This window comes from Crotalus tigris, unplaced genomic scaffold, assembly GCF_016545835.1.
Source record: "Crotalus tigris isolate CLP2741 ecotype Arizona unplaced genomic scaffold, ASM1654583v1 scf7180000018825.4774228, whole genome shotgun sequence".
Taxonomy (NCBI): domain Eukaryota; kingdom Metazoa; phylum Chordata; class Lepidosauria; order Squamata; family Viperidae; genus Crotalus; species Crotalus tigris.
The window spans coordinates 4,394,385-4,421,606 of record NW_024097215.1 but is presented as its reverse complement, the minus strand read 5'-3'; the positions used below and the strand labels follow the sequence as shown (position 1 = coordinate 4,421,606).

At 42.0% G+C, this 27,222-nt stretch overlaps 2 protein-coding genes across 2 annotated transcripts; one reads left to right on the top strand and one right to left on the bottom strand.

Moving 5' to 3' along the window:
- The first annotated feature begins 281 nt into the window (after positions 1-281).
- SRPRA (SRP receptor subunit alpha) lies at positions 282-14,273 on the top strand. The gene is made up of 14 exons (XM_039356636.1): positions 282-535; positions 3,599-3,682; positions 4,291-4,454; positions 5,537-5,697; positions 5,854-6,016; positions 6,655-6,808; positions 7,205-7,314; positions 8,559-8,677; positions 9,597-9,683; positions 10,256-10,428; positions 10,732-10,945; positions 11,133-11,296; positions 12,208-12,306; positions 12,715-14,273. Exons 1-14 carry the CDS (start codon positions 410-412, stop codon positions 12,841-12,843), a joined length of 1,947 nt encoding a protein of 648 aa, XP_039212570.1. The 5' UTR covers positions 282-409; the 3' UTR covers positions 12,844-14,273.
- FAM118B (family with sequence similarity 118 member B) lies at positions 12,984-24,879 on the bottom strand. Its single transcript, XM_039356638.1, has 7 exons — positions 24,786-24,879; positions 21,613-21,696; positions 19,938-20,190; positions 19,094-19,321; positions 18,095-18,223; positions 16,981-17,266; positions 12,984-16,417 (listed from the first exon to the last, which is right to left on the bottom strand). The coding sequence occupies exons 2-7, from the start codon at positions 21,687-21,689 to the stop codon at positions 16,344-16,346; spliced, it is 1,047 nt and encodes a 348-aa protein (XP_039212572.1). The 5' UTR covers positions 21,690-21,696; positions 24,786-24,879; the 3' UTR covers positions 12,984-16,343.
- Positions 24,880-27,222: the final 2,343 nt, after the last annotated feature.

The following is a 27,222-nucleotide window of genomic DNA, read 5'->3' as shown; positions in this document are numbered from 1 at the left end:
TTATTTCTATCTCTATCTTCAAGAAGGAAGCCCGGCATACCTTGAGCATCTTTCCTTCCTGGAATAAACATCCTGTGTCTCGATTTACAAAACGCAGGATTTTCACTCGCCGCTCGTGAATCCGGTCCGTTCCAAACAAAAGAGGAATAAGTGATAAAAGGCCACAAGACGTCTGAAGCAACTCTTCACTTTCTATCTCTATGAGCCGCAGAAGCCCCACCTCTCCCGAGGACGGGATCCAATCAGAGTTCAGGGGCTTCAAGAGGCTTCCGGCGGATGTGAGTAGTACTTAGAGAAGAATCTGACGTGGGTAAGGAAGTCGGGCTGGTTTCCCGGCGTTTTCGGTCCCGTCGCTCCCCGGTTTCCCCCCTTTCCCCCCGGGTCAGGGCCCGGCGCCCCCGATCCCGCCATGCTCGACTTTTTCACCATCTTCAGCAAGGGGGGGCTCGTCCTCTGGTGCTTCCAAGGCGTGCGCGGCCCCGCGGCGGCCTGCACGGCGCCCGTGAACGCTCTGATCCGGTCTGTCCTCCTCCAGGTAAGACCGCCCCCCCCACTGCTTCTCGGGCCCCGGACCCGTTTCCACGTGTGGTCTTCGTGGGGGTCGCATATTTCACCCATGCGAGACGACGACGTGGGGGAGGCGGAGACCCAGACGATCTGGGTTTCCCTAGTTAATCCTGCGATGGGAGACCACCAGGAGATCACGGGAAGAATTTAGAAGGGGGCAATAGCCAAACTGCCGAGGGAGGGAGGGAGGGAGAGATCGATCAATTAAAGGGAACTTTTATCTTATTTGATTATTGATTAAGCCCCTTTTTGGAACTTCCGGCTCCCCCATTCTCTTTAATCCTCCATCTCCCAGATATCCCGTCAATCAAATTTTCCGTCTGTTTGATCTTTTAGACGTCCTTAAGGGCTTGATGCTAGGGTGTAATTGAAATAATAGAGTCAATTCATGACTCTTGCATAATGATATAGCTGTACAAGTATTGTGCAATAAATAAATTATTTATTCCCTTCCACCTCCCTTGTAAGACATTATTACTATTTAAGGAATAGGAAATCTCTGTACAAATGAAATGTGCTCTATCAAGGCAGTGTCCTGCTCTTCAGGATTATGGTTTACAGTTGGAAAAACATAAAAGATCAAGAAATAATGTGAAAAGGAAAAAGAAATTATGAAAACTTGTTTCTTCTGCTCTGTCGTCATTCTGTAGTGTTTTTTTTCATGCTGCTGTTGCAACAGAACACCCTATATGCTTAATATAATTGTGTCTGAATAATAGTTAAGAACTCAGCCTTAAACTGGATCTTCCCATTAATTTGCATGCCTGTTGATCAATATTTTGAGCAGGCCAATTCTTGCATCGTCTTATAATTGGGGCATTTTGATCTCCTAGATTCCTAGTTTATTTGGGACAGGCAAAGTTACTCAGCATACTGCTCTGTCATTGAGCCTACAACAAATGTCACAAAGAGATTAGATTCTTTTAGTATGGTTCTTTCTTTCTGTAATATGGTTCTATTCTTTCATCTGACAATAAACTAGCAGGGATTTTTTTGGTGGGGAGGGGATTAAGTGTTCAGTTGCATGACTTATCTATTTCTTTGTCATTCTTCTTGGCCTTTAATAATTAGTTAACTCCAAGCTTCACTGTTACTGTATCTGAGAGATTAAATGTGCAACTGACATGTTACTTTAAGTTATAAGTAACTGGCAATTTTCAATTTATTCTTACCACATAAATCAAATTGAAACAACACATGATGTAATGTGTTTCATGAACTTCGCTATATAAATTTCAGTCAGATTATTTGAACTAGATCGGTGGTTCTCAACCTTTTTAATGCCGCGACCCCCCAACCGGTCGTAAGTCGAGGACTACTCAACCGGTCGTAAGTCAAGGACTACTCAACTGGTGCAGCACCGTTTGCAGAATGGGACTTTTGGCGGGCTCAGCAGAGCAGAGACAGCCTGGACAATTCCTATTGGCTTTTGAAAGCCAATAGAATTAGATTCTATTCAAGAGAATCTATTCTATTGGCTTTCAAAAGCCAATAGAATAAAAGAGAGTAGCACAGCCAAGGAAAAGGGGGAAAAAATGGTGGACTGCGTTGTTTGGCGACTCCCGTGAAATGGTCGTTCGACCCCAAATAGGGTCCCGACCCACAGGTTGAGAACCACTGGACTAGATCTTTTGGACCATAGGTTTTTCCCTTCTTCCAATAGATTCCTGCATTGAAAGACTATTTTTTGAATAAGTTACTCAGAAAACCTTTTTGTCCCCCGTTCCCCAATCATTTACTTGAGCACCAGATGGTTCTAACGACTTCAGGAGTTTTTTGGGCATTGTTATCCATTTACATCTAAAAGTTTTCCTTTAACCGATGGTTTCAAAGTCTATGCTGAGGAGTCAAATTGTACCATGTATGATGGGACTGTTATGCTTTCCCAGATCCCTTGCCAACAGGCTTTAAGTGATATTTAGTAATCTCCAGATGGTCTTTTTCAACTTTGCATTTGCTTGTTCAGAAGACATGATCTTAATGAATTGGTATATTCAAGCATTTCATGCTGGTCCAAGATAAAGAAATTTATTATAAGAGGTTTTCATTGATTTTGGATTTCCAGAATCTGGAACAATCCTTCTTAAATTTGTTTTTTAAAATTAATTTACCATACTCAGGTTCCACTTCCTATGCAATTCTTCTTAAAAAGAGTTGACAAGAAAAGTAGCAATAAACATTCCAACAATATAAAATTATATTCACTAAAAGAGGCATTTTTCCAACAATCATGTTCATGAGTTCTTAATAGGCACCCCGTAAGTTAAGCCGATCCTAGATCTCACGGGGGAGAGCATGGAGCACAGGGCCCAGAGCAGAAAAGGATCATCTGGAAGTAGCTGTTAGATGGCTTTCAATGGTTCTTGACAATCATACCATAGTGCTACCTGAAGTTGTATAGCAAGAAATGCTCAAGTGAGAACATTCTGTACCTCATCATATGAATCTGACTTCTGTCAAAAAAATATTAATTTTAAGAAATCAGCGAATAACATAAATTGGTTTTAACTAGATTCTCCAGGTTCCACATAGGATCAGAGATAGGATCCATTTGAGCTGAATTCCCTTTTATTTATTTGCATTGTGTTTGCTCTCCATTTTCTATTTTGTATTTTACAGTTATACATTGTCTAGGTTTAACATAAATTGAGTCTTTTGTAAAGGTTTATTGTTTGTTTTTCCCATCATACATTGGCTGCAGGGACCTTGAGTTGGGCAGTGAATCAATAACCTCTGGATGCATGCAGGCTGCTGAACGGGGACTTAACAAAAGCTTTAAAACCTTCCTGTTAGCCTCATATTTTTGAATGAATTACAGTATACTTTTAGCGGGCACAGATTGTGTATCTCGGAAATTAAGGTCTTGGGGGAAAAAGAAATAGAATTGGCATGCTTGTTCAACCACCTGTACATTGGAGATTGCCTCTTTCACGTTGGTCTGCACCCTAGTCCCCACTGCCAAGAATAATTGCAAAAGCCACATTTGACCTGTAGATCTTGCGTTTCATTATGTTAATTTTCTTCTTTTCAGGAGCGAGGTGGCAGCAACTCTTTCAACCATGAAGCCCTTACACTTAAATATAAGCTGGACAATCAATTTGAGCTTGTATTTGTGGTGCGTATGCTCTTTTGTGTTGAACGAAAAAGGCTTCAGCAGCAAATGAATACTAAACTGCAACTTAAAAGTTTCACTATTGTCTAGTTCTTGAGACATAGAACAGATGAAAATTGTGTGGCCTTTCTAGAAGTTACTGAATTACAACTTCTTGTCGGGTAGTTAGCAATGAAGAACACAGTTCAGCAACATATTCTTCCTTCCCAACGTTGTAATCCTATTGTGCTGAGGTTCACAAATCACACCATTGCTATGGAATATTTAATCCTGCTTTGTCTGAAAAACTATAGAACCAAATGCATCTCATGTTTTATAAAGTGAGTGAGTGAACCCAGTGTGTCATTATAGCAGTGACTTATACATGTTCTTTTCTATTTGAATCATTTCATGTATTTGGAAAGCAGATTAAGAAATGTAATCTTTGAAAGCTTGTAGTTCTGCTTGTGTGAAAAGAAACAGTGAATGGAAGCAGGTGATTCATACTGTGGACTATTAAGGCAAAAGAATTTACATATTCTTAGATATAAGCCCTCTTAACTATATCATTTTTTTTTTCTTACAACACAACTTCTCATTTTTTTTCTTACAACACAACTTCTCTTTTGCAGGTTGGATTTCAGAAAATCTTGACTTTAACCTATGTGGATAAGTTGATAGATGATGTCCATAAGGAGTTTAGAGATAAATATCGAAACGAGTTTCAACAGAAGGGAACTCTTGGGATCCTTAATGGCACTTTTGATTTTAAGGAGGACTTTTTACGTCTCCAACGGTAACAGAATCATCACTTTTGTGGTCACACACGTTCTTCTTGCGTTGACTTATCCCAGTTGCTTTATCTTTCGCAGCTGAACGTCTGCAAAGGGAATCAGTGACAGCAGGGCAAAGGGGAGGGCCGTGGGTGATCCTTAGGGTTCAGTTGTTATGCACTTTGCTGTAGTGTATTTCAGGGATTTTGGAGCCATTTGCTTTGTCCTGGCTACCAAATTAAATCTGTGTTCAAAAACCCACCACCCCTTCCAGAGCTGCAGACTTCCCAGCTATAAACTAGAATGTTTAACTCTGCAAACTGTCTAGAGAGGGCTGTAAAGGACTTGAAGTGGTATATAAGTTTAAGCGCTGTGGTGTTAAGTGCTGTAGGCTAGCATGTACCCAGATTTATGGCAGGCAATACTGAGATAAGCAGCTTGGTGTTCATCAGCTTCTTAGGTTCCTGGCCACTGAGAGTGCTGGCAAGTAGCACTTGGTCCAGAGTAATGGATATACCAAGAGCCGTGGTGACACAGTGTTTAGAATACAGTATTGCAGGCTTACTCTGCCCACAGCCAGGAGTTTGATCATGACTAGTTCAAGGTAGACTCAGCCTTCCGTCCTTCCAAGGTTGGTAAAATGAAGACCCAGATTGTTGGGGGCAAGATGCTGATTCTGTAAACTGCTTAGAGAGGGCTGTAAAGCACTGTGAAGTGGTATATAAATCTAAGTGCTGCTGTTATATATTTCTCCTTTACAGCAGATCATGGCCAGGGTTTCTAAACTTTTTGTCATCATATCTGCCTTTACTGTAATCTCTACACTAGAGGTACTGTACACACCTCTAAAAATCTAAGCACCAAAATGAACACCACTGACAATGAAAACAATACAGTAATGCTTTAGGAAAGGCAGTTTATGGTAATGATGTAGTGCCTTTCTTCTTCATGCCCCTGGACTCTTGTTAGAACTTCCCCAAAGAAAGTAGACCTCACAGTCTGGGAAATCATATCATGGAGGGAAGCAGATTCCATGCAGGAAAAAAATGTGGGTTTTTTTTTCCATGGTATTCCTAATATGACATTTTTCCTCTTTTCTGATCAGGGAAGCAGAGGAGAGCAGTAAAATCCGAGCTCCCACTGCTATGAAGACTTTTGAACAATCAGCAAAGTCCCAAAAAACAGTGAAGTCTATGATAGAAACTCGGGGAGAGAAACCAAAAGAAAAAACTAAGAATAAGAAAAACAAAAGCTCCAAAAAAGAAGGTGAGCTGGTATTGGTGAGTAAGGACTCACTGAAGGAGGACGGGATTTGTGTTTGCTGTACCTTGTAAGTTGACAGTAGATTCAGCTTGGAAGCTGCTTTCTGCCGGTCCCTGCTTCACCACCTTATATGGGACAATCACAATTTTGTTATTTCAGCTCAAGGAAATGAAATGGCTGCAGCTCCCAAAACCACTCCTGCAGTTAAGCTGGACCCTCCTCTTATAACTAGGGAAAAGGAAGAACTGAGTAAGGATGAAATTCTGAAGAAGAACCGGGAAGAATTCTTCAAGAAACGGCTGAAGGGTGGAGAGAAATCCAAGTAAGCGAGGCCAATAATTGGACAAGTTGGCTGTCTCTTGTTTCTCCATCCATCAGAACCTAACTTGGATGGTTGGAGATGCCCTCCAAACATCTAACATTACTCTTTATTGCAGTCAGCCAGGATAAGTACTATATATCTCCACAAAGCTTGCGAGGAATGTTTCAATTCAGAGATGCTTCAAGTGAAGGGTCTCTTTGATGTTTCTTTGCACAGCAGGCATAAATGAAGTGAAACACGGGAAGAGGCTTCTGTGCAGGCACAACACATGCACAAAAACCTCTTTCAGCGAGGAATTGCCGGAAGAAGTTCTGTAGTAATGCAACTGCCTCAGCAAGACCAACCATTTTAACTAGATGGGAAGGGAAAGTATAACGCAGAACACAGCCTATACCTTGTTCAGTGTAGCAGATTGTGGGTGCCAGCTTCTCAAGCAAGATTGCCAAAATCTCACACACTATTGAAATGTCACTAGCGGTTTATTATTTTATTAAATGGAAATGGGGGCAACTTGTATTTCCAGCCCCTTCTCTCTACGGTCCAACCAAGTTGCACGTATTGTAATTCAGAACAGGAATTCTGTTTAGCTCAGTACGAAGATCTAAAAGGTTTTTTTTGGTTTTTTTTGCCTTCCTTAGCAAGTCTCCAAAGCCGGATGCTCAGAAGGACAAGGGGAAGAAGCCCCGTGTGTGGGATACAGGGAACTCTAATGCCAAAGTACTTGATTATAGTAACTCCACTACTAATGGGAACACAGAGGCTTGTCCCATGGAGAATTATGATGCGGAAATGGTAAGATCTCCACTTTCCTGTCCTTGTGGTGGCTTTGTCTAGAGCAGGGGTAGTCAACCTTGGCTAAGCTGGCTCAGGAATTCTGGGAATTAAAGTCCACGAGTCATAAAAGAGCCAAGGTTGACTACCCCTGGTCTGGAGCCTCGACTGGGGTTCTCCAGAGCTAAAGTGATTTTTCTCGCACGGAAACCTTCAGCACAGATTATCAGGGCTTCTATATCATGAGACATTGGTGCAAACGTTGCCACTAAAGCAAATGTCGTGTTCTAATCAATGGCTGAGCCACATTTGCAAAAGTAAAAGATTAGCTGAATTCTGGTTTAGCCACTGTTTATTAATTAAGCCACAATAAGTGCTGTTTGCTCAGGGGGCTAAGACAAACTGTTTCCGATTCAGCTGTTGGTAGATGGAAGTCGTGAGCCTGGCCGTCTTCTTGATCTCGAGTATGATAGTGAAGAGGATCCTGGAGAAGAGGACAAAGTGGTTCCAAACTCTTCAAACACAAGGTGAAATCTCTGGGCCTCTTCATCTGTTCTGCAAAGCATTGTGAAGTTTTCTTGGTTTTATGGACTGTAACTTTTATTGAGTTTATGGCTTGTAGCAGGGTTTCCTAATCTTGACCATTTTCAGCGATATGGACTTCAACTCCCAAAATTCCACTAGCAAAACCATTACTGTGAATTCTGGGAGATGAAGTCCACTCACCTTCAATTTACCAAGGTTGGGAAAGATTGGCTTAGAGAGCGGGGGTGTCAAACTCGCAATGTCACATGACATATCGTGACTTTTTCCCCATTGCCGGCAATGGGGTGGGCATGGTTTCACTATGATGCATCCGGCCCGTGGGCCGGCAGTTTGACACCCCTGGCTTAGAGTAATGTGTGAACTCAGTCTTTGATGTCAGTTGACCTGCTTCAGACAGAATCCCTTTGGAGTTGGAACAAGAACTAACTGCCACAAGGAGAAGCTGCAGGGCATGCTAAGGCCTTGAAATTATGGTCTATTTCAGTGTTTCTCAACAATTTTAAGGCATGTGGACTTCAACTCCCAGAATTCCACATGCCTTAAAATTGTCAAGGTTGAGAAACACTGGTCTATTTGGATAAGGAGAAAAGCGAGCTATTTTATTGATATATCTTAATTCCCAATTTTGTCTCCTCTACCATTACATATATCTGTGCCTTTTCCCATCTTGTAGCATAATTCCCTTTTCAATAAACAAAAGAAAAATCAAATGCTAGCCATAGCTAAGAAATGCTTAGTATGTAAATGATTTTGCTTGCCCACGCACCCATAAGCACTTTCCCAATTCTGTGACTTTGTTCTTATATTGTGATTTGGGAATATATTTCAAGAGAGCAATGTGGGGTTTGAAGATAGCTTACAAAAAGGTGAGCTGACGTTCTCCAGATATTCTGCTTTACAACTGTCCTAAATCATTGGCCACGTTGATTGGGGCAAAGGGAACTGAAGTTCAAAACAATTTGAGTAGATCAAGTTGAGAATCCTGATGAAGGAACACGCACCTAAGCAATTGCCATTCTATATTTTGTGGCTTGTTTGTTCTTCAGCGTGGGGATGTTTTGTTCACCCCCGTGTCAGTTGGTTGAAAATTGACTTAGAAGTTGTGAAAGAATGTTTCAAAACAAGATCACATCGCTATTTTACTGAAGAGGGGGAACTTGAGGAAAATCCTTTTATTTGATCCGCTTTTTCTATCCTGCACCATGTTAACCTCACCTATCTCCAGCAAGAAGAAAAGTGGTCTTGGAGGCATGTTTGGAATGCTGAAAGGTCTTGTGGGTTCTAAAAGCTTGTCAAGAGAGGATATGGAGCCTGTGCTGGAGAAGATGAAAGATCATTTGATTGGTAAGACTGAATTCCTTTGACAAGAGGTCAGTTTTGGACTTCATACAGTTCTACTTATTCCCCCAGCAGAGTCAGAAAAGCTGGCCATGTTGTTAGTTGGGGCTTAGAAGTCATGGCTTTCTTTCTTGAAGGTTAAGCGAAAGAAAGATAGAGGGAGCAGGGAAATTGAGCGTCAAGACTTATAAGTCCCCAAATTGCTTACAAAATGCATTTTGTATCGTATTTTCCTTCTTGATCCTATTTTCAGATCAAACTCTCATTGGTTTATAACCTAGTCAACACCCCAAATGCCTTTGACCTTCCATGCTTCCAGAGTTGATCCTCCAGTTAAGATCAATCTTCTAATCTAGGACTATCGGAGATTGGACAAGGGCTGTCTAGATCTGTACACTGCAGCAACATCTGTTGGATATTTAAAAATATTTAGAGGCTGTGGGGATATATAGAAGCTGTGTATCTTGAAACTTCAGTTGGGTTCGGGAGGATTTGAATTTATAGCAAAGCCAAGTAGCCTGCAGCCCTCAATTCCCCTTTCTGCAGTCCTTGTAGTTATGATCGTTACGATGTCCCTTGTCTTTCTTGAATAAATGAATACCGGAGGAGCCTTAAAATAACCTTTTCTCATAATCTGCACTTTCTTCCCACCCCTCATATTCCATCTTTGGAGCATTAGATATTCCATCTTTGGAGTTTAATTCCATCTTTGGAGCCTTAGATGGTTTGCATGGCGAGGACTTGCCGTTTCCTAAAGTGACAACAGAAGAAACCAAAGGGCTCAGCTGGGGGATGCTGGCTTTAAATCTAGAGTGTCTGTAGGCAGCACTATCTTACCTCGGTTGTTGCGAGACTCAGATGTCTTATAATACGAACTAGAAACGTTAACATTCTTAACTCAAGCGTGCCTTCTGTTTTCCCAAAGCGAAGAATGTCGCTGCGGAGATTGCAGTTCAGTTGTGTGAATCTGTTGCCAAGAAACTGGAAGGCAAAGTGATGGGTACCTTCACCAGTAAGTGTTTCTAACTTTCTAGTCGCTTTTCCTTGTATTGCAGACTTGCCTCATCTGTTGGCACCATCCTTGGATACGAACCCAAATGCACTCATTCATGGTGGAATGCATATCTCGGAATAGCTTGGTTTTTCTATTTTAGAGAGATTATTCGGTCATCCATCAGAAAAGACAGTGTACATCACAGTAGAGCTTATAACACTCCCTTTGCCCAGTAGAGCATTTTGCAAGTATACCAGTCCATAGTGATTTCTGTTGCGGTAGTCCATTCCCAACTAGAAAGAGACGGTGTTAAGTTCAAAGCATCATTGGCCAAAAGAATATCTCATGAAATGTTTTTGGTATGTTTTGATGAGAATTGAAAGGAGATACCTGCACAGAAAAGTTACACATGTGGCATACTTAAAACAGCAACTAGGCTATATATAATTCAGTTACACCGTTTCCTGGTATCCTTGATTAATCATGTCCCAGACTGTCTATCTGCTCTCCCTATTTGCTATGGGGTATGGGAGATTTCCAATAAAGTACATCGTAAGGAGGGAATATATCGCTTGCTTTCAATTTTCCAGCGGTGACCTCAACTGTGAAGCAAGCTCTTCAAGAATCTCTGGTGCAGATCCTCCAGCCTCAGCGCCGGGTGGACGTCTTGCGTGATGTGATGGATGCCAAGGTTCACCGACGACCTTACGTTATCACTTTTTGTGGCGTCAATGGAGTTGGGAAGTCAACCAACTTGGCCAAGGTATTGTAGAGGCTTCCCTCTTGTGTTTGTAAGCAACTGGAAGTTCGGATCTACTAAAATCTTTAATAGCCCAACCTATCAGACTGGCATAATGAGTCATTTTATGGAGATGTAGACACGGGAGGCCCTCTTTTTGCTAAAGGCCTTCTGCTATAAACATGGTGTAAAACGTTGCTTGCTTTCTTGACCCCCTTACTTCAGGATGGCTCACCTGTCCTTAAGAATGATATATTAGTTTATCAATATATTGGATTTTGTGCTTGGAGGAGTTAGCAAGCTCATATTCTTCTGCCCACCCTCCAGATTTCTTTCTGGCTGATTGAAAACGGGTATAGTGTCCTCATTGCTGCCTGTGATACCTTCCGTGCCGGAGCTGTGGAACAACTACGTACTCATACTCGCCGCCTGAATACTCTGCATCCACCAGAAAGCCACAACGGCCGCACCATGGTGCAGCTTTATGAGAAGGGATACGGGAAGGATGCAGCCGGCATTGCCATGGAGGCCATTTTATATGGTAAGGCTTACTCCACTGTACACGGATTATATTTCTGGCCCCACCACAATCATGTTGATGCTGGAAATGTCTTCTCCCTTCTCCTGCCTTTGCTCTTCCACCTCTGAGGAGGCTACAGAATATTAACCATTTTGTCCCCCAGCCTTATTCCTTTGACCAAGAATGCGCCATCTTTCTTTTTTGCCAGCCTGCAACCAAGGTTTCAATGTGGTTTTGGTGGACACAGCAGGCCGGATGCAAGACAACGCTCCCTTGATGACAGCCCTGGCTAAGCTTATTGCGGTTAACACCCCAGATCTTGTTCTGTTCGTGGGTGAAGCTCTGGTGGGAAACGAGGCTGTGGATCAGCTGGTAAGTGTTTCATCATTTGTGGACGATGGTTTGAGCCATCCTGGTTTGGCTCATATTACAGTATCAAAGTTAATTATAATATCCAAGCCATAAACCAGAGATGGGCAACTTGCAAATACTTAACTCCCAGGTGACTTTTCTCTGACCTTGGAAGTCATTGAGGATTGTGCTTCTTCCGCCATTTGGTAACTTTCTGGAATGTGTGTTTGTGTTTGTGTGTGTGTGTGTTTTAAGCAAAAGAACCCTTGAATGAGGCTTCACACACCTCTTTTACCGAAACTCCCCAAAAAGGAGTGAAGGAGATGCTGACAGTGGATTTGAACCTAGCTACAAACTCAGGCATCTAATTCATGTCCTTTGAATGGTGGTTATCATCCAGTGTGTTACACTGAGGAATTGGGCTGTAGATCACTTGTGTGGAACACTGAAGGTTCTACAACACATAATGTGAACATTTTTAACATTAAAAAGAGCCGAGGTGGCGCAGCAGTTAGAGTGCAGTACTGCAGGCCACTTTAGCTGACTGTGTTCAGCAGGTCAGCGGTTCAAATCTCACCGGCTCAAGGTTGACTCAGCCTTCCATCCTTCCGTGGTAGGTAAAATGAGGACCCAGATTGTTGGGGGCAATGTAAATATATATATATATATATATATATATATATATATATATATATATATATACACACACACATATATACATATACACACACACACACACACACACATACACATACATTGCTTACTGGTGTACACCGCTTAGAGAGTGCTTGCACTTAAAGCGGTATATAAGTCTCATAAATAAACAAACAAACAAACAAACAAACAAACATAATGTGAATAAAGGACAAAAGCGTACTTCTGTGCAGATTTTTCCAAACCCATTTCCTTTTTTCCTTCCACCGCTCCTCCAGGTCAAATTTAACAAAGCTCTTGCGGATTACTCCATAGCTCAATCCCCACGTCTCATTGATGGAATTGTTCTCACCAAGTTTGATACCATTGATGACAAGGTAAATACTGGGTCATTTGAATTCCTTGCTTGAGGCAGGTAGCACCTTTGATATGTTTAGGCTGGGACGTGTCTTAGACCAGCTTGGCAGCCTCTAGGCAATTTTTGTGGAAAGCACAGAAATTAAAAGAATTGCAAGAAGCTCTAAGCCTCCGTTGCCTGATATGATGGCCACTGCTTGCCTGAACAAAACAAAAGGACTGCGTTTCTGGCTGGGGAAAAAAAAAAAATCCATATTGTTTAGTTTGCTTTATACATTAATTATGGCAACCAAGGAATAGATTCCTTTGCAATTATTCCCTCTGGGATATTGTAAGGTCCTTGGCTTAAAATAACTTCTTGGGTTCATCCCGATTTGCTTGGTCCCCTGAAGGCCTGCAACACGTGTGCTGTTTGTTTTCCTCCCCAGGTTGGTGCTGCAATCTCCATGACATACATCACTAGCAAACCGATTGTCTTTGTGGGAACTGGACAGACTTACTGTGACCTACGTAGCCTTAATGCCAAGGCTGTAGTTGCTGCTCTTATGAAGGCCTAAGCATCCATCATTGCACCAAAATCCTGTTTGCCGATGTCTTTGGAATGTGCTTTCCAATGTGACTTTTCCTGGAATCTTGCCCCACCCCACACCCCATCCCTTCATCCTTTGCTTTCTTTTGTCTTTGTCTGTTTGTTTGGTTTTTTTTTTTTGGCATAGTGCAACAGAGCATAGAGGAGCGCTAGGTAAAAACAAATAAAGCCACTGTCCTCATTTCATTATATATTGCACAGTTTCCTCCCTGCAGTGCATGGGATTTTAGAGAAAGCTACCTGTCTTCAGTTGTATTCCACTTATTTAAAATGACTTTGTCCTGCTCTAAAGTTCTTTGAGAGAAGTCTTTCTCAAAACACCTCCTCTAGAATACCTCTTTGCTCCATACTCGCTCATCCAGTAAGCCTTCTTTCCAGCCTTTCTTTCTTTCTTTCGTTCCTTCTCTTTCTTTTCCTTTTTCCTCCCTCCATTCCTCTGTCGTTTTCTCTAGCTCATCCTGGGTTAGTGGTGTCACAAGAATGGAGGAAGAGAGTTGTGCTCCAGTCCTTGGGCTTGGCTGACATACCTCAGATTCAGCCTTGGGCCTAAGCAGTCACTCTGGAGGAGATTTCTGGGGATGAGAAACCGAAGGGATGACGCCGGAACAAATGACTGTTTCCTAGCCTTTAAATCAGCTGTCCCTGATTATTATGTGGAGCAGAGATAGAGTCTGCTAAGGCTGTAGGCTTCGTAAGCTGGCTTTGATCACAATTCCCCAACTGCAGAGCAAAAGAATCACAACCGAGTGTAAGGGTAAATCTGTTCTCAGAGGAGGAAGTATGAATGAATGTGGGGGCTGCCGATTCCTTCACAAAGTCTTCTTGTCAACTCCTTATGCATTAAGCGTGTCTGAATTGTCTGATGACCCTGCGTGTTATCTTTGCACACGATCTTCAATCCACACCAGAGAAGCAGATGGTTGTGTGCCTGACGGTTCTCTAAGGACACTTTCTGTATCTGGTCCCTTCTCCGGCCAACAGGGTCCTTCCCCTAAAGGGAAAAACAAGTCTTTGTATGGATTTTAATTTTGGCAGGTGAGCTGGTTTCAGGAGAGGGTTTAATGATTTCTCTCTCCCCGTCAAGGGGGAGGGATACACATCCAGCCAGCAGGAGCCACTGCATGCTATCCTATCTGCAGCTGGCTTTTGTTTTCCAAACCAACAGTCTGCTTCTTTCTCCCCTTCCTTCACCAGGGATGCTCCTGGTGGCTGCCTGCTGCATTCCTCCCTTTTCCTCTCCTTTCAGAGTGCCTCTTGATCCTCATATAAAGTGCTATGTTGAATAACACCAATGTCTCTACAAAGACGCCTTGGTAGCTCAGCATTGCAGATGTGCCCTAGTGCAATAAGTTGAATGCTGCCTGCTGAAAATTTATATAATAAAATTTCTAAAACCTTTTCTTTGTCTTCCTGGATTTGAAAAGCCGTCTGGGGGTGCAGCTTGCTCACTTTCTGTTCTTCTATTCTCGCTAGGCCCACCTGTGGAATTTTAGGTAGGGCCTCCAGCTTTGTAGCAGCAGAAAGGAAGCTGTTGCTGTTACTTTAAGCCCGTAGTTTGATCTGAACATAATACATTTCCCGCCCGTCCACCTGCCCACTGGACAGGTTGAAACAAAAATCTGAAAAGTCTTGTGTATCCACAGTTATGCCACTTTGTCCATTAAAGACCAAATTAACACGCAAGCATTAACCCTTCATGTGATTTATTTTTTTGGCTTGTGAGTGTCATATACAAACCACCAGATAAGATTGATCAGTAAACAATAGCTTTAAAAATCACAACTTAGTAATATATGAAAGCAGACAAAATATAGTTAAATAAGTCTAGCTAAGCTAGCTTCAAACCGGCATTTAACTGTACATCGAACAGGTAAGCCACAAATTAGTCTATTTTAGTAAACTGTATCGCACCAACCCAGAATTGAGTAGCTATGTAAACCGTGAGTCAGTTAACCAAAAGTATTGTATGCATATTATGCTGATCAACATCATTATTAGCAATAATTTACATAAAGCTCACGTAAATCGGAGACAGGTGAACTTTTTAAAAATCCCAGCTTCAAATTTATACAGTATAAAAGATTTAGAAAATTAGAGTTTCACTTTTTAAAAAAATGTTCACGTGACTCAGTCTAAATTTTTACAGAATATCAAAATAGAAGTAATAAATTCAGTTTTGAAGAGATCGATAATATTTTTTTTATTGACACAAACCCTAAATAGAAAACGAGATCACAATGAATAAACATGTCTTCATCTCTGGGAAAATCTCTCTTGGAAGGAATTTCCAACATAATGCCTTAATCTACAGCAGTGTTTCTCAACCTCAGCAACGTTAAGTTGTGTGGACTTCAATTCCCAGAATTCCTCAGCTAGCCATGCAGTCATATAACTACAGGACCTGCATGTCACTTGCTCTGACAATATGCCGAGCATTGTCGGTTACTCCCTGAGTATCTTCAGTTGTTGTCTGTCCTTACTGAAGGGAGATATCTTAAGAATACGGAGAATCTTATTTAAAAAAGGCTGGCTGGAAACCACACAAAATGGCTGACATGATTAATTTCTAGCTCCCAGAAGACTGAAAAAACACAGGTTCAAGTTTACCACCGTATTATCTTAGCCATACATACTCTTATAGAATATCAAGTTTACAGAGTGGTAACTTAACGGCAGTTTTGAGAAACTCCCTCTTATAAGAGGGAGGGTGAGAGGACCAGTCTACCATTGAAATACAGATTTTCCATGCATCATATCACTTCTCTAAGCAGAAATGATACCTCTCACCCAAGGATTCTCGATGCTGAAACAGGCTAGGTACTTTTTTCACAAGGGGATCTTGCAATGAACAGAAGTGGGAAAACATATTGTGAAATGTGCTTCCTGTTCCTCAGCATCAGGATCTATTAAATGATCAGGAGCGTTTGCTGCATTAATTAATCAGGAACAATATCAATGTGTCCTGTAAGCCTCATCCAGTTGGGGCCAACCTCTGGCAAATGAATGGACAAATACCAGGATATATTGCCCTAATTACTCTACACACGGGAAGCACACAATCTGTTTCACCTATCAAACCAGGTTTTCAAGAGTTCTTACTTAAGCTAAGATGTCCTGTAAAACATGGCAGTTCCCTTTTTAACAAGTATTCCTCCCTAAGAAACAAAAGTTTTTTAATTAGTTCTTCGGTGGCAGTAAGAACCATTGGATTTATTGCTTTTCTTCATGTCTCTGCTAACACAGAATCATCACAAAAAAAAAACCACCTTAATCTGGCTTATTGGGAGTTTTAAATCAGGGAAGCATCCACTGCCATTCTTCCCAGGGCATCTTCCATCCCCTGTATGATACTTTCTGCTATGCTTAGTCCTAAGCTTCTACCACACATAAAAAGACAATTTTAGTGTGAGTGGTACCTGCTGGTTAGCAAGATTCATCTTCCCAGCTAACAGCAAGGAATTCTGAATGTTAAGTAAGTTCAGTACCTTTGTTTTCAATACGCACAGTATCTGTGCCATTCAGTTGTTCCCCCTGTCGTGGACCTGGGAGGAGAGGAAAAACAAAACAGTTATCTTTAATAGAGTAGGAGGTCAAAGGATGTTTGAAAGAAATCCAGAAGCATTTTAGCACCTAAACTAAATCTCTACTTAGAAAACCTCAGAGTCTAAACTTCTAAAAAGCAGGTAGGTCCAACACAATCTGAACCATTTTAAATTGTGTATGTAATTTATATTGATTGTTGTACATTGTAACCTACATTGTATTTAAATGTTGTTTAGAACACATAAATTATTATCCCCTTCTGTCACATTAAAAAGGCAACTCTTGGTAGGGAGGGGCACATCTAAGGCCCCAGGTTGTACACCACCAAGCATCACTCTGATTCTAAATTTGGTAAATCACTAAAATAAATCCTGTTTCTTTGGGATTTCTGGATACACCATTAAACTTATACATTGGAAAATGTATTTATTTTTATTTATTTATCTATCAAATTTGTACAGTTGCCCATCTTGTAAAAAATTGACTCTGGGCAGCATACAAAGTTGAAAAACTCTAATATATCAAAAAAAAAAAAACATTATTAAAAACTTGTTTTTCTTACCCGTGTGATTCCAGTTGGAGATCTCATTTGCCAGCCTCTCAAAATATTCAGGCAAGTCTGAGTATTCCTCCCCGTAGGAGATGACCTTAATCCCTTTGTCAAGCATGTTCTCTCGCAGCTTCTTAAATTCGTCCACATCTCCACGGCGCACAAGCATAAAATGCTCCAGATCTGACTTGTGTTTCACAGCTTCAAGGAAGAGGGCTTGGAAGGTTGTGTCATCCACAGTCCAACCACAGCCTAAGAACAGGAAAGATTTGGCTTCGTACAACTTCTGGATCTCCCGCTTTAAAGGACAAGGCAGACAAAGAAGCAAACAAACAAAAAAACAAAAAACACAATGTTTCTATCTTCATAAGAAAGGGAAAAGTTACGATTATAAAAGAGTATAAAGTCACCTCCCTCAGATAATTCCAGTGAAAGCATCTGCTGGAAGGCTGTTGCAAATACCCATACAAACTGTATTATGATTCAATATTAAAGAGCCAGCACCAGGAAAAAGTCCCTCTGCAAGGTACTGAGAAAAGATTCTAAGGATTAGTTCCCATTCTCTCCTAAAGATGGAGCCATTTTTAAATCTCAACCTATACCTGTTTTGGAGATCAGGCCAGAGACAAATATGAACTGAAGGTCTACAGAGAAAATTAAGCCACAATTATTTTAACCATTCATATCTTAAGCAAGCCAGGAACAAGTCAGAATCAACCCTGCAGATAAGCACAGAAACTGTGACTTGGTTTGGCCAAATCTGTTTCCCCACACACAGACACACTTTTCCCAGTCTGTCTGATTAATTCAAGGCAGAGAATTAAAAAAAAAAAACCAAACCCCAAGATTCAAAGTGTTGATTCTCTGCAGGCCGATATGGGATAGGAACTCCATGTTTGGGAGATATTTCCAGCCTAGTATGGCAGGCTGAAGATGAGCAGGATTGGGGATGAGATGGACTCCTTAGAAATCTATATATATATTGTCTGCCTCTTCCCTTCCAATTTCAAATGTGCAGCTCCAACATTATGGCTATTTCTAAATGTTTATAAACTCAAGAATCAAAAACCAAAAACAATCTTCACTGCAAAGTCAGTAGCAGTTAAAAGGAACCTGCCAATCTCACCATAACTTCTACGTTGCGTAGGACGTTCTGGTAACCTGCTGGATGAAGCACTATTCCACTGGGATTAGTGTAGACTCCATGGATATGAAGAACACTCAGCTTCCTCTTCTCCTGTGCCCACTCAAGGACCTATTCAATGAAAGCAATCTAGGATGAAAATTGCAGTGAAACCTACATTCTAGAACAGGGGTGTCAAACTGCCAGCCCAAGGGCCGGACGCGTCACGAGACCATGCCCACCCCATTGCTGGCAATGGGGAAAAAGCTCCGATACGTTGCAGGATGTCACGAGCTTGACATGTCTGTTCTAGAATCATAGCAACTTCCTGCTCTCTTGTTTGTTACTTTGACACTCTAATTCCCTTTAATGTCTCTGTTGCTGTCTCATTCTTGCTCAAAATTTTGTTTCCAAGATTTTAGAAGTAGAAAGTGTAATTTTAGGGACATTATATTTTGATTGCTTATTGTGTAGTACTGAACATCTATTATTGATACAAATATACAACATTTTGGCCTTCAGCTATCAAGAGTAGTTTATAGATTCTCTAGGGCAGTGGTTCTCAACCTGTGGGTCGGGACCCCATTTGGGGTCAAATGACCATTTCACGGGGGTCGCCAAACAAGGCTGTCCACCATTTTTCTCCCTTTTCTTTGGCCACGCCCCTGGCACCCAGTGATGTATAAGTGGTTGGGGGTCACCACAACATGGGGAACTGTATTATGGGGTCGCGGCATTAGAAAGGTTGAGAACCACTGCTCTAGGGCAAAGTTTTCATTTCGAATTTCATTTCGAATTTCATTATGGGGGAGAGAACCAAAGCAAGCAATATGTATTTTGACAGTGTTCATGTATCAAGCTAAGCCACAACTTAGTTTATTTGCTTTTGGCTTAATGCAGTTTCCAAAATCTACCACTTTGGGCTTATTTATTAAACTTTTTCATGGGAGACTGCTCGCCAAGATGTGACTCCTCTTAGGACAGGAAGAGGGATACCTTTACCTTTTTCTCATCGGTGAGGTCAAGAGATTCAAGATGTTTCCCTTGATCAGCTGCATAAATTTCCAGCAGATCATCAAAGTTGGTGGTCAGAACAAGGGCACCGTCCTCCATCAGGTGGAGCACTGACCTCAGGAGTTGCTTCCCCGTGTCTTCCATCTTGGACTCCAGGTCATCAAAGACCTCATACAAGCAGTCTTTGAAGAAGGAAGAACGGACATTGCTCGTGCGCTGCAAAGGAAACAAGACACACCAAAATCCCGGATCTCAGGCCACCTGCCCCAAGTGGGGTAGCCTCTCAGGTGTGCTGAACCCCAACTGTCATCATCCTAACTAATGTGGTGACTGGAATTGAGAGGACACGCAAGGGCGTCGGGTAAGAAAAAGGTGACAGGTATCACCAGACTCCGTACCTTAATCTGACATTGGTTACCACTGTCAAATTAGCTTGGGCGCCCAGCTTCTTCTTCCACCCAACTTTAGCTCTTTTAAAAGTAAGGTGTGGGGGATCTTCTATGGATGCACATTTTAATGTTACTTGTCTAAGACCATGACCAGAGGAACGTGTCACAGGGATACTATTAGAGGAGGCCAGCCATAATGCTCAGCCTTCTTTGAGGACGGAATTCAAAACAGGACCATTAGCCTTACTGGAAATAAGCAGATCAACTGGGCTTCTGGCTTCAGCAAAGAGCATCGCTGCCAATGACATTCAACTGGGCAGCTGGATTTTTTTTCAGAGCTATCGGCCCATCCATCCTTAGCGGGCCTTCTGTAGCTCACCCATTTTAAGCATGTATTTTATTTCAAGACTGCAAAAGAATCCCTTCTGGGTGCCTCAACTCACGGGAGACAGTTTCTGGATCAGATCGTGAGCAACGTGGATGAGGTTTTTATTGTCCTCGAGACACTTCTGAAATTTTCTCCTCTCCTCCTCTTCCAGAAGGTCGAAGTCAATTGCAGCGTCCAGCAGGGCCTGGATTAAGCCCTTCCAAGATTTCAAGGCTGGCACTTGAGGAGCCACTGCTGCACTGATGCCTGTTCCAATCACCAAGACTAGATCCTGGGGCTTTTTGCATTTTAGACTTGGCAGGAGTTTCCTACAGCCAGAGGACAGAAGGGAAGATATGAGCATAATTAATGATCATATTTCTCTATTGCCTTTTCTCCTAGGACAGGGGTAGGCAACCCAAAACTCTCAAAGAGCCACTTGGACCCGTTTCCCACCAAAAACAAAACACTGGGAGCCGCAAAACCCTTTTGATATCTAAAATGAAGATAACACTGCATATATCCTTTTTTACCTTTATTATAGGTGTGTGTATGTGTATGTGTGTGTGTGTATGAGTATGTGTATATGTGTATATATACACACACACACACACACACACACACACACACACACACACACATATACACATTAAAAATAAAAGTAAAAATATGACTCTTGGGAATATCCATACTTTTAAAACAATGATCACCAAGAGAATGCTTTAAGAGAATAAAATTACATACACACAAAGGTAAAAAAAGGATATATGCAGTGTTATCTTCATTTTAGATGTCAAAAGGGTCTCTCTCTCTCCCTCCCTCTCTATCTGCCCTTGATCTGCCACTCCTCTTCCCCCACTCTCTCTCTCTCCCTCTCTCTCTCTTTCTCCCCCCCCTCCTATCTGCTGCTCACCTGGCAAGCTTCAAGCTGTTGTCCAACAACCTCCAGGGTAGGCAACCTGTCTCTTTTATGACTCATGGACTTCAACTCCCAGACTTCCTGAGTCAGCCTAGCTGGGCTAGCTAGCTCTCTCCTGCCCTTCCTGCTTCCTGCTTCCTTCAGAGACGCAGCAAAGGGAGGAGCTCCGCTCAGAAAGCTTTTCAGCTCCTCGGAGAACACTGTGAGTGCACTCTCTTTTACACATACACACACACACAAAACACACACACACACCCACACACAGAGAAAGAGAGAAGCAGGGAAGTGCAATTGCCTCTCTCTGTCTCTGTCTCTCTCTGCAAAGGCAGAGGAGGCTGGGAGCCACAGGGGAAGGCTCAAAGAGCCGCATGCGGCTCCGGAGCCGCAGGTTGCCGACCTGTGTCCTAGGATCTCAGGTACCTGATTTCCCCCCCCCCCTTCATCTTTCTAAGAGTACCATGAAGTAGGTTATATTGTGAACTAATGACAGGCAAATAGCCAGAATGTTTGCAGTTCTATTGAGGATAGCAGTGACAGAACCTTAGTCTAACAATTCTGGTTGTTATATTTGCAAGGTTAGCTACATTGAACCAAAAACAGAGGAAAAATAGAAGCTGACCTAAAAGTAGTATTCCTGAGTGAAATGAAAATGGAAATAGAACAGCTTGATGAATGAGGATTTTTAGGTGCAGAATTTCAGTCTGGAAAATTGTTTTTTTTTTTTTTTTTTTTTTGAAGAATATATCCCCACACATGCCAGAGAAGGGGCCAAAGTTTATTTTCACTCCCAATTCGGGAGCTATAGAGATCCATTTGAAAGTATCCCACCTACCTAGGCTTCTTTGCAGCTGGCATGCCATCCTCCAACAGAACTCCTCTGTCCAGCTTGAGCTTCGCATTAGAAGCCATCCAGTTTCTAGTATGAAAGAAGTTTTATATCAGGAAATTATGTTCTCCAAGCAAGAGAAGATCCGTAAGCTTTTAATATGGACACTGACCAGAATTGCCAAGATTGTGAACTCAAATATAAATCCGTTATTTCTAATGACTTCACCTGCTGATCAAGGGCCAAAGCAGTGCTACCTTGTTCTTATGTGACTCCAAGAAGTATCTCAAGAAAAGGAAGAATCAAATTTGAAGACTAACGTCTTGCGTGAGTGGAGATAGATGCACCAGCCTATCATTCGCGTAAGTGGATCTGTGCATGCACCGCCCCTCCCCCGCTGGTGTGGAGCTGTCTGTGCACATGCGTGCTGGCCCACTGTTTACCAGTGGGCCGCGGCCCAGGGAGTGGGGACCCCTGGTAGAAAGGAAAAAGAAAATGGCAGATCGCTTCTGAAAATCTTGCCAAGAAATCTGCAGGGACATTTCTAGGCAACTGTCAGCAATCAAGAATGATTTGAAGACACAGAGACATAAAATGGGAAGGCTACTGTGCAGTGTTTAGATGGCAGGCTAAATCAAAAAGCCAAGTAAACAAATGCATAATCTCCGTTTTTTGTTGATATTTAACCATGATTTGTAGAACATAACGCAAAATTTCCAGAAATCACAACTCATACTCAGAAAGTCAAAATACTGATCAATCCCAAGTCCCATAATATGACAAACTGCAAAGATTGATAAAATAGCAATGTAAAGAAAAGTATGGCTCATCCGCCGCGCCTCTTGGCTTTGCGTGTTGGTCAAACCGCAACCGCAGTATAAATCAGTTTTACTGTCCTTAAGTTACAGATCAGAGGCTGGCTGTAAGGCTAATAATAGAAAGTCTTGATCACCCATTCTGCTCCACATACAGATCATCCCCTAAAGTCACTCTGGAGTCCAGGACAATCTATTCCTGTGTGAAGGATTTAAATCCAAGGCATTTATAACTCAGCTGAACTCTGAACTCTTATTTTCTAGTTCATACTTTTACACTGAATCAACAATATATTCCATCCACCCCCCACACTTCTGGGAAGTAAGTTAGTTGCCAAACATGATCTGCTGAGACGAAAAGCAGGAAGAGAAAGATTTTTTGAGATGCAGGAACTATCTGGTTTCAACCCTGATTAATGCTGACAAATAGTCTGCCATTACAAAATCTCCATACTTCCCGATTAGAAAAAAACCATCTATCAGTTCAGAAAGATACTTCAAAAAGATACCCCATTCACACACACCACCGCAAACACACCCAAATTGACATAGTGTATGTGTTAACTCTGTAGGGGTTTCTTTTTGTTGCTGTTTTTTAACTCCATCATAGGATGCCTTCTGCATTTTCAGGACCAATAATCAAAACATTGTCTTGTTTTTCCCTAATCTACCATTTTCTGCAATGACCCTTTTGAGCCAGAGTTGTCACCTGTCCTCTCTACTTACATCCCAAGAAAATATCCCAACATGTCCTATTATTAAGAGAAATCAGTCAGATTACACTCCATTCACAGATTGTGCTAAAACAGATACGGCCATTTGAGGAGTCACATCTGGTGGCCCTTTGGCCGTCCTTGTCTGGTCTGTGATTAGAAATCAAATGTAAACAAGACGTAACATGTATTTTTACCAGTAGCAGCTAATCAAAACCATATAATTTACTAGGATTTTAAAATATACACACACACACATATATATTATATACACATACATACATATACATACATGTATTCAAAATCAGAAGACATAGATCACCAAGACTAAAAATTTATTTAAAATTAAGTTTTAAATAAATTTTTAGTTTTGGTGATCTATGTCTTCTGATTTTGAATATGAATATATCCAAGACTCATATTTTTAAGACTATTTTAGACATACATATACATACATACACATACATACATACATACACTGTATACATACATATATTTGTAGGTCTTTGGTTATTCGGGTTTTCTCCCGCGTAAAATTGGAAGTGTCTTGGCGACGTTTCGACGAAGTCCCATTCGTCATCTTCAGGCCGGTGTTTTCGGCTTTGTGCTTCTAGGAGCACCAGCCTGAAGATAACGAATGGGACTTCGTCAAAACGTCACCAAGACACTTCCAATTTTACGTGGGAGAAACCCCAAATAACCAAAGACCTACATACAAACACCCGCGAAAACCTCAGAAAATATACATATATTTATTTACATTTTTAGGTTGCTAACAAAGAATAAAGAGAGAACTGGTATAGCTATTTCGAGTTCCTTTAATTCTCTTCAGCCAGACTTACTCTTCTGAGATTCGAACCTGGGCTAGATGCATGTTAGGCAGTTGTTATAACCTCTAAGCCACAGGCTCTCTCTCACTTTGTCAGCTGTATATTTATACATATATACATACATACATACATACATACATACATATACATACATACATATATACATATATATATATATACATATATATATACACACATATACACATACATATATACATATATATATATACATACATATACATATACATATATATATAAATAAAACGGGTTAAAACCGAACAGAATTCAGTTCAGCCCTCCACAACAGCCCCAGTTCCTCGAGCGGCCCTTTGGGAGAATGAATTGCCCCGTCCCTGTGCTAAACCATAAAGGGATTCCTTTCACTTTGGGTTCGGAATCGTGGGGAAATCTTCATATTGCGGGGGGGGGGGTTGAAAGCCATGGTTTACAGCTTAGTCAACCGTTTTCCAGTCCTGGAGTGTTCCCGGGAGCCAAAGTGGGGGAAACGATGGGGGGAGGGGGAGAGAATAAATAAACGAAAAAGGCTCTTTTGCCCCTTCCGCCCCCTCTTCCCCCCCCCACCACACACACAGCCGACTGCACTGAGGGGAAACTCGGGAGCAGCTGTTCTCCCTTCCAGGCAGGTGGAGGGGCGAGGGCGGCCATTCAGCCACAGCCGGGGCGCCCAGCAGGCGGGCAGGAGGGCCGAGACACAGCCCCCCGACTCTCCTGCCCTCGCCCACCCTCCCCAGCCCGGTCCAGGGTCCCGGCCTCCTGCCCAGTCAACGCCTCCGCGCGCAGCCGGCGCCAAACCGCCTTACCTCAACGCGGGAAAGGAGAATAGCCGGCGCCGGAAGGAACGGCATCTCCTTCCGTCCACTGCAATAAGTTGGTTCCTAGATCGTCTCCCGCTCGATCTCGCCCCCCCCCTCTCTCTCTCTCTCTCTCTCTCTCTCTCTCTTCCTTCCCATGTATTCTCTTTCCTCGCTTCCATGGATACCAAACTATAGAGAGTTAGAGAGGAGAAAGTGAGGATTTAGAGATTCCAGGTTTCGTAATAATTCTTCTTCTTCTTCTTCTTCTTCTTCTTCTTCTTCTTCTTCTTCTTCTTCTTCTTCTTATTCTTCTTCTTCTTCTTCTTATTCTTCTTATTCTTCTTCTTCTTCTTCTTCTTCTTCTTCTTCTTCTTCTTCTTCTTCTTCTTCTTCTTCTTCTTCTCCTCCTCCTCCTCCTCCTCCTCCTCCTCCTCCTCCTCCTCCTTCCTCCTCCTCTTCCTCTTCCTCTTCCTTCTCCTTTCCCCCCTCCGTCTCCCTCTCCTTACAATTAAATTGGAAAATCGGAAAGGTTGCTCAGAAGTCATTCTTTCTTCTGCTAAGCTGTAACGTTTAGCATTGCAACCATGTTTTCTCGTGCTAGTATATATATCGTGTATATGAGATAAGCTCTTGTTATTGTGGACCAGGGTTTCAGCAACTTTAAGATGGGTGGACTTCAACGCCCAGAATTCCCCAGCCCAGAAATTCCTCAGAATTCCCCAGCAGTGCTGGCTAGGGAATTCTGGGAGTTGAAGTCCCCCTATCTTAAAGTTGCTGAAGTTGAGAAACAGTTGTACATCGTGGTTTGCAGCATAGCATTATATCTGACTCTCAACATTATGCCTTACTTAGGTTTTAGTGTGATATGTGTTTTAGCGGGCTATAGATGTCTTTTATTTATGTTTTAGCATGATGCATACTTATAGGTGGAGTTTATGATCTTGATGGGCAGCACAAAGATTGCCCATGTTATTTCTCTTCCCTAGAATGCTTCAAATGCACTTGATTATCATGGTTGTGCTAGTTGAAGGTGTTAGAATGTGCATCCATTGCATCTGGCAAGATGATGTGTGTGCCTCCAGATGAGGGTGTTCAAGTGGTGCTCCAGATGTTTGGGGATTGCATCCATCCTTAGCAAATACTAATTCAGGTTTGGGGGCTGGGCTAATGTTAATGTTCAAGGCTGATTCATGATCTACAGCTCTGAAAAGGTTATGCCTTTTAATAAAATATGTTAGAGTAAGTGCTGCCAAACCTGTTCTTAATATATATCCAGGTAAACCACTTTTATTTGCTTTCTAGAGATGGGCTGTACGAAAACAGCATTCATAAGCAATCTCCCTGCCTCATTTTTATTTTTAAGATTATTTGCATTTTAAAAAAAAGTGATGCAGAGTTTCATGTCCAAGACTACCTGTGAATTCCAGAGAGGTCTCATTGGCATTCAAATGTAAGTAAAAACAGTGAGGACAGACAACTAACTTCTTGATTCAGATGCATCTGCAGGAAAAAGACCACACAAAGATAAGATAACCTTTTTTGTCATTTTTTACTACTATGAGCACACTGGCCCACATTAAAAATGAAATTCTGTTGCTTGCTCTCAAAAGCAGGTATTTCTCTACACATACCCATATATAACACACAAATACACCTATCCCATACATACATACATACATACATACATACATACATACATACACATATAAATATTAATCACTGTCCATTTTGAACACATAGCGGAAAGAGGAAACTTGACAGTTCACAGGGTTGATGCTCTATGGAACAAAACTGTGGCTGAATCTGGATATTCTGCTTTGGCTGAGCCGATTATCTACTCATTGGGGGAACCAAAGCAAGATGGGCAAAATAACCTGAGCCATTTTTCATCAGAAGGTTCTGCAACTGGCCAGACCCCTCCATGACCACTATTTTGTGATAGCATCTCTCTATTGTTCTTCAAAATTCCCAAAGGATCCCAAAATTCTGCCTGCCTCTTACTAGGGAAGCCTCTAATTCAGAGATCCCCAACCCCGGGTCCGTGGACCAGTACTGGGCCACAGCATGCCAGCAACCAGTCTGCACAAACAAGCAAAGCCCCATCCGTGGAATGCAGGCAGAACACAAAACCACGCACTCTCCGGTCCATGGAAAAACCTTTCTCCACGGAACTGGTTCCTGGTGCCCAAAAGGTTGGGGACCTCTGCTCTAATTGTTTTATAGGATGAGATGGGTGGCATATAAATCAAATCAAATCAATCAATCAAATGGTATGCTCAAGAGGTGAATACTTGACTACCCAAGGTTAACTATATGATTTCACCGTGTCCCTGCCTGAAAAGCAATCACATTTTATTCCAATACAGGAAGAGAACTTCAGCTAAAGCAGACTAGGCTCACAAAAGAACAATCAAAACCTCATCAACTCTCTCCAAGTGGCTGG

Bases quoted from the DNA above. Each gene is read 5' to 3' on its own strand.
- FAM118B (XM_039356638.1), bottom strand. From the start codon at position 21,689: ATGGCTTCTAATGCGAAGCTCAAGCTGGACAGAGGAGTTCTGTTGGAG. The intron at 18,224-19,093 runs GTAAAGGTATCC...TTCATTGAATAG, and splicing joins ACCTCACCGATGAGAAAAAG to GTCCTTGAGTGGGCACAGGA. The intron at 16,418-16,980 runs GTAAGAAAAACA...CTCTCCTCCCAG, and splicing joins CTCCAACTGGAATCACACGG to GTCCACGACAGGGGGAACAA.
- SRPRA (XM_039356636.1), top strand. From the start codon at position 410: ATGCTCGACTTTTTCACCATCTTCAGCAAGGGGGGGCTCGTCCTCTGG. The intron at 536-3,598 runs GTAAGACCGCCC...TCTTCTTTTCAG, and splicing joins TCCGGTCTGTCCTCCTCCAG to GAGCGAGGTGGCAGCAACTC. The intron at 6,809-7,204 runs GTAAGATCTCCA...TTTCCGATTCAG, and splicing joins AGAATTATGATGCGGAAATG to CTGTTGGTAGATGGAAGTCG.